Here is a 14,541-nt window from a genome sequence, read left to right on the forward strand (position 1 = left end):
ATTAGATACTAATATATTTGTGATTTGAATCCGAAGCCACAAAACAAATCCTAGCTCTGATCTTCGTATCGGCAGATAACTACTATTAAAAGGGCTGATCCTTTTGCTCTAATCCTGACACATTTTCACTAGAAAATTGGCAAAGATATAATTTTCATTTTTCAATATAATATCTGTTAAAGTCAACACATTTTTTTTATTGATATTGTAGTATTTATAATTCGTCTCGACAGAAAAATTGTACAAATTTTCAAGCCATTGATTTATCATCAATATGACTTGATTATCCGTAAAAAAATCAATTACCATTCAAGTGCTCTTCAAGATTTGGTCGGTAATCGCTGAAGGTTAAATGTGGAATTGCGAGGAAATCTATTTGGGGCAAGTTGTTTGAAGACCCACAAAAACATTTTTATCAACAATTCAACTCTCTGTCGTCAAAATAGCACTTTATCAAACAGACCATCAGGTTCTCCTACACAATCGGCGCTTATGACGTAATATCTATTTGGAACGGATCTCGGGCGGTATAAAATATATCCAGACTGTAAGTTTGTTAATACTAATCCTGTCGACTTGAAATTATCCTTGTAAAATTAAGCTAAATTTATTTTCGTCAAAAAAAGAGTATACTTTTTATAAATTCTCCAAGCCCATTGTTTTAATTCATAAGCAGCGAAGCACAGGCATACTCGTTTGTATTTATTTTGAATTTTTTCTTTGTTTTGTTTAGTACGAAAATGTATATTTCTAAATATAATTATTAACCAACTGGCATTAATATAATCAGAAAGAATTTTTTTTTAAAAGTTAATATAGTAAAATTAAAAAAAAATTTAGTGGACTCACATTATGTCTTGGAGACCACGAATTGCACATAATTGATGCATCCTCTAATATTCGACTCTGAAAAAAGATAAAACAAACATGTAGCTTCTAAAGTAAAAAGATGAATATTTATATTTTTAAGTAGAAGTTGTTCCAATTCATGAAAGAATACTTAATGGAATTGTCATTTTCTCACACATTTATTTTTAATTTTCATTTTATTCATTATATATCGGGATGGATGTCGTTTGAGCTCGCTAATCATTGATTTTTATCTAACAAACTTAGGTTATAAAGACCATCCTCCGAGGTCTTCTAATAACTTCTGTACACTATAAGTTCTATTAGAACTCTACTAGTGTTGTCTCAAATTACACCTGATTTCTTCATATTCTTTATAATTCTTGGAGATTTTCAAATATAGAGTATTGAAGCACAGGTATAGCTCGACTTGGTGCCTACCAGCAAATGTTTCATTGACTTTTGAAGTATCTAAATTTCTTATATACCACAAAACATTCACTACATCTCGTCATTCTTTGTTTTTAAAGGAATCTTCTGCATGAAAATATCTTGGAGTTATTCTAAACTCAATCTTTTATGAGAGTCTTAAGCACTTTAGTATTGAACCGTTTCCAGTAATTAATCGATATTTCTTCCTTTGATGCTTTCTGTATTACTCTCCAACTTTCAATGTCAGTTCTTTCAACAAATTATCTGATGCTCTAAACATTGCATTTTTATGAAGAGTACAATACAACTTGCACGGACTAAAAGTTTTTTTTAGATATTATGTATTCGGTATGTGGGTGTGAGACTAAACATTTCGGAAATTGGAGAAAGTAATTTTCAGTTCAGAATGAACCTACACGTTGATGTCATTGTTTTACAAATATATAACAATATCAACGATAAAGTACCGACAGTCCTAAATAACGAGGTTTCAATGTGGTTAGTCGTAAATGCAGTTTTCTCATGTTTTATTTATTTCAACCACTTTCGCGTCTTCAGCTATTTGTTACTTGAAGGATAACCAAAAGATTTTTATGTTTTCAGATGGCTGCGCTTATCAAAATAAAAACTTCATTCTCTTCAGTCACTTCCAAAGCATGTCACGGTCATACTCAGATGTACTCAGAGTGTAACTCTGTTCACAGTGCAGTTGGGCGAAAACTGAGAAATAAAGTGAAAAATATGCCATGTAATTATATAGCTGTTTACGGAATTAAGCAGACCCTAGATATGGGTTTATCAGAGCATATATCCTAAACGACGATCTGATGACACAACGGTTGTGAATAAAGTTTTTGCCTACAACCAACTCCAAATATCATCTTTAATTTAAGCATCTATAAGAATACTGGTATAATTAGCTGATTGTCATTTATTTCACAATAATTTCTCCCATGATGATCAAACTTATTTTTTTATAGTCTGATAATTACTGACTATTTGGTTTTCGTTACTGTTGCTTGGTTTAACAGAGACTAATTTATACATATCAATATCACCTTGGTTGTCTAACTATATAAATACAACTTTCAACGTAATGTGCATTAGTGTTTTTATTCCATAATTAGATCTATATTATACTGTACAAAACAATCGTGATCATCTTCGACCTCAAACCAAAAACAATGTGCAATAGTGGACTAAATCTTTCTTTGAAACAGACGAACTATTCGAGATGTACTGGTATATTTATAAAACGATGTACAAAAAAAAAAGAAATAGTCCAACCGCTTCTTTATCATGAGAACGTGTCGTGTTACTAATTACAAGCTTTTGGTACCCAATTTCTTCTATCTATCAACATCCACGTTATTCGCCAGTCTGGGCCAATACCAGTCCAGATATTAGAAAGGAAACTACATAGCTGATAGAAGCCACTCTTGTAAAAGCCTTCTAGAAATGTTGCTTATCACCGATTTAATATTGAAATTATTACATGCTGTCTAAAAGCTCTACATTGAAGGATATTATTCAAATTTAATGTTGCAGCTTCGTTCTCAATAAAATAATTGACTGTATATTCATCATAGGTACTACATGATAAATTCTACACATTTCTCAAATGGAATTTATCGTGATGCCTTTTATCGTTTCATTTGTAAGGCTTATTGGAGTTAAGTCACTCCCATTCTATATTTTTTTCCTACGTACAGATTTTCTTCGTTCTTTCTTTCTTGGTTTTGTTAGTCGTGCTTCATATATCTTCTTTTCCTCATTTTTTCGTTTTTTATTTTATTCTCTATTTCTCTTAAGAGTTTTATTTTTGTTCTCTGCTTCTTTTTGATTTTTGTGACTATGCTTCTGTCAATATGGGTATGGATACTTTTCATTTGTTTCGGTTTTTTTTTGTTTTGATTGTCGTAAAGCGAATAGAAAAACGTTTGGAACTTGTTAGCTTAATTGCTGCATCGTATTTTTTAATACCGAAGACGTTAGTCTCCAAATTAAATATATATTGAGCTGGAGCTTCCATTAAGCTCAGAATACAAGTCTTCAAATTATTTCCTATTCGAATATATCAAGGGGTTTGAGCTATGGAGTTTTCTCCTAGTCTTGTTAGAATACTCTATACCTATAATAAAGAAGATGAACAACGTGATTATTATGTACATGCTAATCTTAGACTGCCTGATAACGTTATTATTCCGTCAATGTTTCGACTCAAGTTCATCTTTCTAAATCTAATCTGCTTCGCCTCAAGAACTACAGCCAACATAAGCTGGAAGAAATTCAAATCATTCGCGCACTAGCTTTATCTTTCTAATTCGCATGCAAAATTACACAAAGAAATTATGGATCCTGGCGAATCTAGTCAGTATAATCAAATATTTTGATGGAATTATTGCATTGTTGTAAGTCTTTAACAAGTATGTAGAGTTTACATTAAATTTCATCGCTCAAAGTAGTGCAAGATCGATGTCAGTTACAACTATACGAATATATAGGTAAAACTAATAGAAGAGTGTTAAAAACTATTAAAAATTGAGAAATATACACAACAGATGTTATGAGAAAATTTATTGGTAAAGACGATTAAATATATTCACGATAGATTAACCGTTTCATAATATCTAGTAATAGCTTCTGAAATTTTTCTCGAATCAATGTTTTCATCCTAGCAGCATGTAAATATATTCTTTTTTATGAAACCAGTAGTTGGGTGAAGCACATTCGACTGTCTTAATTGTCGTCTTATTACAGTATTGTAGCTTATGTTAATGGAATGCCAAGTTATTTCAAACTTCTTGCTCTTATTTTATGCTCCTAGTTTTATATTTTGTGTCTTATCCTTTCGGCTTAATATCATCATTTCAGTCTTATGTTCGTTCATTTTCAAAGTTTGTTCTCTCAATAAATTTCTCATCTGAATTCAGTAAGTTTGATTGCGAAATGCCCATTTTTAAAAATAAGTAATTGCTTCGTATGTAATATCTTGTTAAACAATAAAAAATGATCAAACCGTCGGTTGTGATAAACCCATCAATCTAATAAAATGCATTAAGTGTATCCCTTAATTCAATAATTCGTTTCTACTTTATGACACGAGAGTCTGTTCGTAACACGTGCGTGTAATTTTGAGTCGCATTAAAGTACCGGGGAAAGGGGTCCTGAACCACCCCGTTGAAGCGTCGAGCTTCCAGTCCCTTAAACACGGCATAACGCGTGCTGCAAATTGGAATCTTGATAATTATTTGTAGTGGCGGCGGTTTGTTTTGTGGGAAAGAAGAGTATCCATCAATTATACTTATCGGTAAAGTTTTAGTTTTTTGTAAACGTCTTTCTCTCAATTTTTATGTTAAATATTCAACGTTTTATTTCAATTTATTTCGAATTAACCTCAAATTTTTTTGTCAATAATAACTTTATAGAACATTCGACTTGTATTTAATACAACACGTCAGAAATTAGCCATATTAATAAAATTTAATGAGAATATATCATAATCCTAGCAAATTAATATGCAAAGATAATGTTATTAATAACAAAAATTTGAAATATAAATAGAAATCGTCAGGTTTCGAAAGATTGTTCGAAAAACAGAAATAGCCATTTTTTAATATGATTAACGTGAATTATAAAAAATACTTTCAAAAATACTAAATGGAAATGAATTTTCAAACATTCTCTTTGGACCAAAAGTGCATTGAATGAACATTTTCGAGGTCTTATTGACGCGAAAAAGTTCACCAAAAGGTACTGAAGTATCGTCGAATTGAGATAGTGAGATAGAGGCTACCAGCATATCAAAAGAACAGATTATACAGACTGAAGAACTATGCATGCGTAAGGTATCCACGCATTGGATACCACTTTTGCTAACTTAGGACCAAAAACTTATTAGAATGAATATTTCCCAGGCCGTATTGCTGAGGCTTGAACAAAATGAACAAATTGAATTTTTGCGTCGATTCTTAAAATGAAAAAACAAGTAACACAAGGCAATGAATTGCAAAGAGCGTACCTGCTCCGAAAAAGGTAAATACGGTATCATCCGCCTGAAAGGTAACGACGACTGGTATTTTGGATAGTTTCATTAACAATTGTTAAAAAGGTGAAAAAGTATACAATAGGAGAATTTTACGCATAATTGCTTGATAAGGAGAAGGACAAAGAAAGAGCTTTTGCTTTTACATCAGGATAACGCATCGTTTCGATGATCGCGGTGGCTAAAATACACGAACTTCACTTCGAATTAGTTGACCATCTATTGTATATATGTGAGTATAATAATGAAGAAATATGCTTAAATTCCTCAATAAAATGACTAAAAAATGAAGTGTGTCAACGACAGAATGATAAACGAACAATAGACAGCCCAATGCTTATATTAATTCAACGCCATGTTTCAGCAAAGACTATTTAATAAGTTACTTATTTATTTACGCTGCCGATATAGTAGATTCCGATTCTTGGGGGCCTTTCTAAAAGTTATTATATTACCATGAGTTCTTAACAAGTGTATAAAAAATCGAGTCCCAAGATTCCGTGGCAAAGAGTATTGTAAGAATTCATGAGCTTATTCAAGTGCATTCGGTCCTTAAGAAGTGTACAGAATTTCATATAAATATGCCGCTTTAACGTGCTTGGAAATGGAATTTGAAGATTCCGTTACATAAATACATAGCAAAATAATTAAAGTGTATTAAAAAGCAATAAACTGATCATTAAAAATGTTAAAAAGGAAAATTATACCTACAATTATACAAAATAAATCTTTCTTGATAGTGCTTCGCTGATTCAAAAAGCTTAGTACGAATCTACATTTTAAGATAATAACATTTCTTACAAAATAATGGAACTTATTACTATTTAATATCTCAGTGAAGTGCAACATTCTGTAAATGAATTATCATAAAGAAGGAGAAGGATTAAACAGCATAATTTATTCGTCGCGTTATATTTTCAAACACGCTTTTTGTTACATAGGATTACTTATTCTCAACGTCTCCCCGTTATACCTAGTAGTTGATCAAAAAATTGTAATGAATCGTGAGGGTTTAGAAAACAACTTGTTGAGCGAAATACTACTTTCACTCACAACTTGATCTTAGTTGTGCTTAAAAGAACAAAAGTTCAACGTGTGTAAACTTGTGATGTGGTTAGTGAGCTATACTTTCACTTGCAGTACTAGTTACACTCTTAGAAGCTATTTCTTAAGATTTGAAGTTTCTGAATTTATCTACGATTCGACCTAAAGTCTCATCTTCCCGCCACCCAATTTCTGTGAAATAACATTGTTGTACAGTAGCTTTGGAAAGGTAGACTGGAGCAAGGGCACACCTCGGCTAATTTTGCTGCCACTTTTTTCCATAACTTGTTGATACAACTGCTTTAATAAGTCTGAGTAATATTCAATAATGAATTCACGGTTTTATTTGATTTATGTAATCAAAAAAATACCCTCGTCGTCCCAAAATATTGTGGCTATCACTTTTATTGTGTTTTTCGTGAACCTTCCTTTTTGACACCGGCTCTCCTTTCCGATGCCACTTCACAGAATCTCTTTTGGATATCGGATCATAGTAAAAGACCTTAGCTCCATCACACTTTCGTGATCCATTCGGCAAAACTCTAAAAATCTCTTACATTTCAATCGACGTTGCTCCTGCACTACGCTGGGAATTCGAATTTCCAAGCGCCAGTCACTTAAAATAATTTCTTCCACTAATTTAATGTTTTCTGGAATAGTCATCAACACAGGACCTCCTGCATGTACATCTTCTAATGATTCTCGTCCCCTGCGAAACAACTTACCAATTTTTAATTGTTTAAAATAATAGAAAGTAATTATAAACATCAGCTTTCATTTTGTTTTTCATTTGTGTGAGTGTTAATCCTTCTTGAGTCAAAAATGTTATCACAACGTGTAACTCAATTTGAGACACTTTTCAAAACAATTTGATTGAGCTCGAACTCTACTATAATAAAATGAATTGAAGCAACAAGTTGAAACTTTGTGTAAAGATGGTTGAGACATATCACTGACGCATGCATCAAGATTTTTGGAACGCTCTCTATTTACTTTATGGGGCTAAAGGCCGCACTATGTACGTCACGTTATAGTACTACCGTGTGAAAATACGACTTTTTCTTTAAATAAGAAATTGAAAATTCACTATTCATCCAAAAAATAGTAGTGAATGACTATTAAATAAGAATTTATTTAGATTTTTATTGATATTCGGAATGCACGACTATTCTTTTTTCTTTTCCACTTATTTAGTATTTGTTCAGATGTGATATATATCAATGATTATTCCTTGTCTACGATTACTTTGAGCTTTATTAGGAAATTGAACCTATGAAAAGAACGAAAATGTGTTCGTTAACGTAAATCCTTTATATTTAGGTTTGATAATTCTTCAAGACTTGTTTGAAAAGAACCAATTTTAGCCTTATTTAATTTTTTCTGTTCATAAATAAAGTAAATGTTTCATTTCGCGAACAGTTTATTGAAGAAATTCAGTTTTTAAGCCTAAAACTATAACATTATTATTTTTTATTACGAGGAGGATGCTACATGTTTCAAGAGAAAAGTAATTACCATCCACATAAATGCACTTCGGCCATCAAAGCTTTCATAAATCAAAAGTCTTTTAGAATGCTCTGAAAAAATTTATAAACTTCCTCCTTTATCTTATCTCCCGATGTGAAACGTCGACTACTATGTTTCTTAAGCCTAAAGGATAGTCACATCTGGCAAAATCAATCCGGCGAATAGAATAAATGTTACATTATTTTCATATAAAAAGTCTGTCTATTGTGTAGTTTGTGACTATGTCTCATCGTGACGCAACATTAACCCGTGAATATTACCTAACTCAAAAACTAGACGTGAAATTTTGTGCTCTACCAGTTAATCTTAAACTTAATTCCTTTCACTACTCTTGCACACTTGACAGAGTTTTCCCTTTTCGCATTTGTTCACCTTGGCGAATCTTCGTGAAACCACACACTAATTTCCTTGCAGGTAGAAATATAATAAAAAAGTATATTTGTTTCATATGGTGTTTTAGGAAAAGCACGATGGCCACTATTTCCCATTTCTAGAGTTTCCTGAGCGACTAGCAGTGGCGTGACTAGGTGAGATTCATTCAATTCATTAATTTCTTTAAATAAATAGAAATATGGTGTTCTTTAGACTTTGGGCGAATGAAATTACAGATTAGTGAGAAAAAAGACAGGTATGAATTTAATAATAAGGATTCAGATAAACAAACACTGCAAATTATTTTAAATATATTCGAATGTTTAAATAAGGAAGAATTTATCGAGTAGTCACGAAAGGGGTTGCTGTAGATCATTTACAGAACCGAAAAACAAGTAAAGAAAAACTGAAATCAGTTGACAAAGCTATTCAAGATTTTATACGTTGCGACATTAGAAGTAATACAGCAAAAGGTAGCAAATTATCCAGAATACAATTATACCAGTTCAGAAATATTGCGTCAAGTTTTATCAGCATGTGTTTTTAAAGCCAAAAAAACTGAATAAACGGATGGCAATAACCGAATCGTCAAAGATCGTTTGACGGCGACAAGATTATTTGCGTCAGATAAAAGACTATGGAAGTTCTAATAGACATATAATTTATCGTGATACAACATAGTTTGACAGTCACGATGTAGTAAATTCTTGTTAGGTTGACAAAACAAAAGTTGATTAGCAGCTAATTATCATGAAGATATGACAGCAGAATTATTTTAAAAGTGGTTGAATGAACAGCTTTTACCTAACATTCCACCACAGTCAGTAATCGTTATAGACAACGCATCATACCAATCGCGGCAACTCCTTAGGATACCAAATAGTAGCAGTAAAAAAGCTCAAATTTTAGTATTTATGTCTGAAAAATATTCCTATTCCTGTCAGCGATCGTAAAAAAGGCCCAATAAACAAAGAATTAGTTACTGTTATTGAAGATCTAAAACTATTGAAAAGCTGTGCAAAGAACAGGGTCATACTCTTCTCACGCTACCTCCTTACTAATGCATATTTAACCCTATAGAGTTAATGTGGGCAAATGTGTAATCAAAATTACGAAAATCTAATCAGTTTCCAGAACTAAGTTAAAAGGTTGAACTCGTAAAGAAAGTTCTAGCAGCAGACCGTCAGGAGCTTTGGAAAAACTGTGTTGAACATTTTATCAAAGAGGAAGATGAGGATGTGGTATCACCCTCTTTACAAACCACCATAATTCAATCATTATTCACCATTTTTATTTATAAAGATACTTTGAATCTGAAATGTTTTTTTTCATTCATATTTTTTGCTTTGAAATTTCGATTTCCAGATTGAGGTACAAAACGTGCTCAGTTCACGTCTAGTACCCTGTTGAAACCAAACTGCCTTGCCGGACAGTACATTTTACTCGTCTATTCACGTTTTATAATTTAATATTCAGTTATAGCAAGTTTACGAGGTATAATAATGATTTTTTTCTAAGTTCCAAGTAGGACTACAATTAAATGCGTCTGTCTAAATAACGGCTTATAATACAAATACAAATGACTAGATTAAATTGAAAATCTTTAAAAAACCAAACAAAAATGTGCATGTTGTTGGAATGGTAGATAATAAAACAGATTATAGAATCTAATAAAGCATCAAAGAAAAAACTCTTCATGACCTATATGAAAGATAGTCTTACAAAAAAATGTCACGTGAATTGGTATTTGCAAAATATTTATTTACAATTTCTTACAGTGTACTTATCGTAATAGCAAAAGATTGACTCGAACCTCAAATAAAAATATATTTAGTCAAACATCCGTACCGATATTATCGTATCAATAATATTATGAGCAATCAAGTTGATAGTTTTTTTATGAAATTTCATACTCAAAGAAACACACACACACCGAACGAAAATCTCAGGAGCTCTAAAACAGTGATACAACTCCAAGCCCCGCCTTTACAAAACGATCGGCCAATAGAGTGGTGCATATTATCGATCGCTACGTCACTTCCTCTCCCCCACCACAGCCGCCATTTTACCCCCCCTACTAAAGAGTCCCGACTCTCTCCCAATGCACAATGTGAATGTTTATACAGATTGAAGGATTTTTCGGTAAACAGGTGAAACTAAATGCTGTTGGATGTTGACTGTTTTTTTAATAGAAACTCCTCTCTGTTAGTATAAACATGAGTGACTAGGATTATTTGTTTTTTTATCTTAAATTAAACTATACTTTATATATAATTTATGATCCGTAACAATTTATTTATACACTTCTAAACAGCTAAATACGACTTGGAATTGACTCGACCTCATTGATTGGAAAAATAAAATGAAAACTTGGTAACGTGTAATGTGTTTGTGTGAAGTATGACTCAGTGACATGCAATATGATTATATTGTACTATTGTATTGAAAAAAATCATATCAGTAACAGTTAAATCTATCATCATTGTCATAAATGCCAAAATCTTCCAACTTCTTCAATTGTCGTTTAGTAAACTCTTTAGAAGCCGATGTGGAGAGGATAATTACTTTAATTTAAGGATCTGATCAAATATTGGAAGAAATATTTTTTTTCAATTATAGAAATTTTACAAATTCCACGTAATTTTGTCAATTGATTTATGCTTTCAACTGCTGCATTCCATTTTCAAAATAAGAATTCATACGAGGTATATCCATAAAGTAAATTCCGTTTGATTATGCAAAAAAATAACTTGTACAGATACAGATAAAATATTTATTGTAATCTACAACAATTAAACCAATTTTTTACATATCTTCCGAAAGTTTTTGTATGCCTTCTTCAAACAAGGTTACCACCTGTGTTTACAACCATGTGGTATCATGTTCTTTCAGCTCCTCATCTAAATTTCCACTATTCTTTATTATCATAGTTCCATTTACCCAATCCCGTGAAATGTGTTATCAACACGATACATCCAAGATGTCAAACTTGTTGGTATTTGATCAAGAAGTTGAAAGTGAGCAGTTTCTGTTGATAGTTTCTGTTGATAGTTTCTGTTGATAGTTTCTGTTGATATCTCCGCTCTATATGTATTCTGTAATGTGATGGACTAACTATAATATTCCAATACTATTCCATACTAACTATAACATACTAATGTATATCCAGAAAAACGAACGAAAAATTTTGTGGCGTAAAAGTCGCTGCATTGAATGTTTGACTGGTCTGCTATGAAGACAAGAAAACAGCCTCTTTTTAGTGCAGTAGCAATGAGCGAGAAGTGTCCGTTGCGCAAAGCGTCAGCGCTGTAGAAAAACTCATTTTGTGCCGACGTATTACTGTACGCGATATGGCTGAAGAATTGGGCATCAGCATAGGTAGTATTGAGCAAATAATTCATGAACGTTTTTATACAATCATCAGTCTGTACCTGCGATGATCATTCTTGTGCTGATCTCAATCACATTTTTTTCGGATGCAGCAATCACATTCATAAAACAAACAATTTGTTGCAGTTACTGGTTAAACAAAACTACTCCCTACCTCTAAACCATTCACACCTTTTAAGCATAGATAACCAACAAACTTTAGATCTATTAGTAAATTTTATCAAGGATATTAAAATTAATATTTAAGTAGTATCACTGAAAAATTCTGTGGCTGATGGACTTGCTCCCAAGCCATTTTCTTTCATTCACACACTCACACAGACATAAATGGCTCGGATACCACAAAATTTCATCCATATAAGTTCCAAAACTTTTGAATTTTGAGCAGAATCTCACACATTGGGAAGTTTGCACGCGTGTCCACGAACTGGATAGGGAAAAACTCCTTATAATCCGGATTTATCGCCATGCAGCTATTATTTATTTGGTCCATGGGAAGAGACACTTGGCGGACTGCGATTCGAAAGCAATGCGGAAGTAGAATCCTTTGGGCACGAGTGATTACGTGAAAAGCCAAAAAAGTTTTACGAAAAGAGCATCCGAGAATTTTTTATAACGTAACGTTTTTCGTATTTTCGTATTTATCTAGAACAAAAAAACCACAACATATAAATAAATAGACTTCTCTAGAGATTATTTAAAAGAAACACTGTAAATAAACCACCTGCTATAATAAAAAGTTCTAAAAGCAAATATCCAAGGCGCGTCCGCTATTTATAAAAAGTAGATAAAAGGCGCCGCGCAAATTCGCAGAATTTTAAAATTCCATTGTAGCTCGACACGGTCGACATAAGGACCCAATTCGTGAACTTATTCGTAACAATAACAAAATTTCAGCTTCGTTTATCTGATTGTTATCAATTGCTAGATCCAACTCACCATCACTAAGATTTATTTAAATGCCAAGGAATAAATAATAACTATCAGCTAATATATATTGACATATTATCTTCATAGTATGAGTTCTCTTGGAAATCTACAATTATTAACTATTTTGATTTCATATCAAGGGAAATGTATATGTTTACTGACTGTATATAATTCACATAATATCCTATCTTGGTTTATAATTACATAGAAATGTTTGTAAATTGCATATCTTTCTCTATGAGCCTTGTATCATTTAATATATTAACAATTATAATGTACGGGGTGAATCTACTAGGTATATAAGCACTTCGGATCGTTTTTCTGATAAGAATTGTTTATATATTGTGTCGTGTAACAAACCCCTTTAACGTAGAATTGATCTAACAAAAAATATTGTTTCTTCTATGAAAAACTCGCTATCCATCAAAAGCATCAAACACATAAAACCTGATTGGAAAAATACCGTTGACAAGCCTCTCATCTCATCAAAATATTAATACCCATAGAGCCGACATTGTACACTTCCCATTAATAATGAACCAGAACATTTTGTCAACAAAAATCAACGTATTTTAGTCGCGCCGTTAGTATTTCGACGCTTAAATCTAGCGGCATCAGGACGACGACGACCAGCTTTTGACAGCTCAATAAAAGAGAAGTTAGGTATAGTGAGACAGGTAAATAAATAATATATTTTGAACGTATAGTTCTATTTTAGGTAAAGAAATTGTCGACTTTTAAGAAATATAAATACCATGACAACTGTAAAAAGTGTCCTCAGTTTAGAAACAAAAGAAGATGATTTTTAAAACGATTCAAATATTTATGTCCGACTTGAAACTACTAGTCAACGTCAACATTGACGCATTGTAATATTTAAATAACTTCCATATGCACGTATTATTACGGAGTTGCTATAACTGTTAATTAACATAACATAATTAGACTAAGTTGGAATTTTTGGAACCGTTGGTAATCCATGATTTTGACGGGAAGTATGATGGGCAGATTCAGAGATCCATTGGTGATCACGCTGCCAGTCATAATCATAAAATAAATATAAATCGTTGGATCACTTGAAAGAATTGACATTATACGGACAAAGGGCGTATTCCTTACAGCCCACTCTATAGTTTAGTAGTTAAGGAATAAATATTTCTTGTTTTTTCTGCAAGTTTTTTTTTTCGGGAAACGACTCATTGTTGGGAGAATTGAATATAAAATAGGTAGTCCAGTTAATAGGTTTTAGTTCACCTTCAACATATGAAGACGATAACTTGGTTATCGAAATCCGCGTCAGACATTGCAATAGTGAGTGTCGGTCTAATGCATTGGTTCCAAACTTTTTTGTTTCATAGATCATTTTCACAATTATGCAGCTATATTACTACCAATTTTCAAGAGTTGTAAAAAAGTGAGGAATAGATCTATCTAAGAAACTTGCGTTGTGGTTCAGTTTCAAAGACGGATTAAAACTTTTCGAAAGAAAAAGACTAGAATTGATAGCTGGAGAAGGTTAATTATTTCATAATTATCTCAACTAAACAAATTTTCAATCAACTTTCAATTGATTGTTCTGTGAGTAGATATCAAAGAAGTTGGTCGATCAAAAAAGCGACTATATGAAACTTTATACAAAAACCAATCAATTCTCACAAATTTTATTTAGAACGCTTCCCATTAGGGGCGGAAACAGGAAGTATATTTTCTTATATTATAGGTATTTATTCAAAGATATGAATTATTACACTATTAATCATTATTATAACATTCGTAATACAATCAAAATGAAACATTTATATTAGTATCCCCATGGAAACCAAATAAATTTTCATGGACCCGCGATTACGATTGTAGACCCCCTTTTTTGGTCACGCCCAACGTAGACCCCCTTCGATTCTCCCGTGGACCACAGATAAACCACCTGGAGCACTTTGGGATTCAAGGGAGTA

At 32.3% G+C, this 14,541-nt stretch overlaps 1 protein-coding gene across 2 annotated transcripts in view; it reads right to left on the minus strand.

Moving 5' to 3' along the window:
- Positions 1-14,541, minus strand: part of LOC130891145 (inhibitory POU protein) — a 107,974-nt gene that overhangs the window by 57,580 nt on the left and 35,853 nt on the right. Inside the window, exon 2 of one of the 2 annotated variants that reach the window (XM_057795727.1) lies at positions 850-906. The exons of the other annotated variant lie outside the window; for it this stretch is intronic. Within the exon in view, the coding sequence (XP_057651710.1) occupies positions 850-906 (57 nt within the window). The remainder of the gene's footprint in view (positions 1-849; positions 907-14,541) is intronic. 2 annotated transcript variants of the gene reach the window in all.

This window comes from Diorhabda carinulata, chromosome 3, assembly GCF_026250575.1.
Source record: "Diorhabda carinulata isolate Delta chromosome 3, icDioCari1.1, whole genome shotgun sequence".
NCBI lineage: Eukaryota > Metazoa > Arthropoda > Insecta > Coleoptera > Chrysomelidae > Diorhabda > Diorhabda carinulata.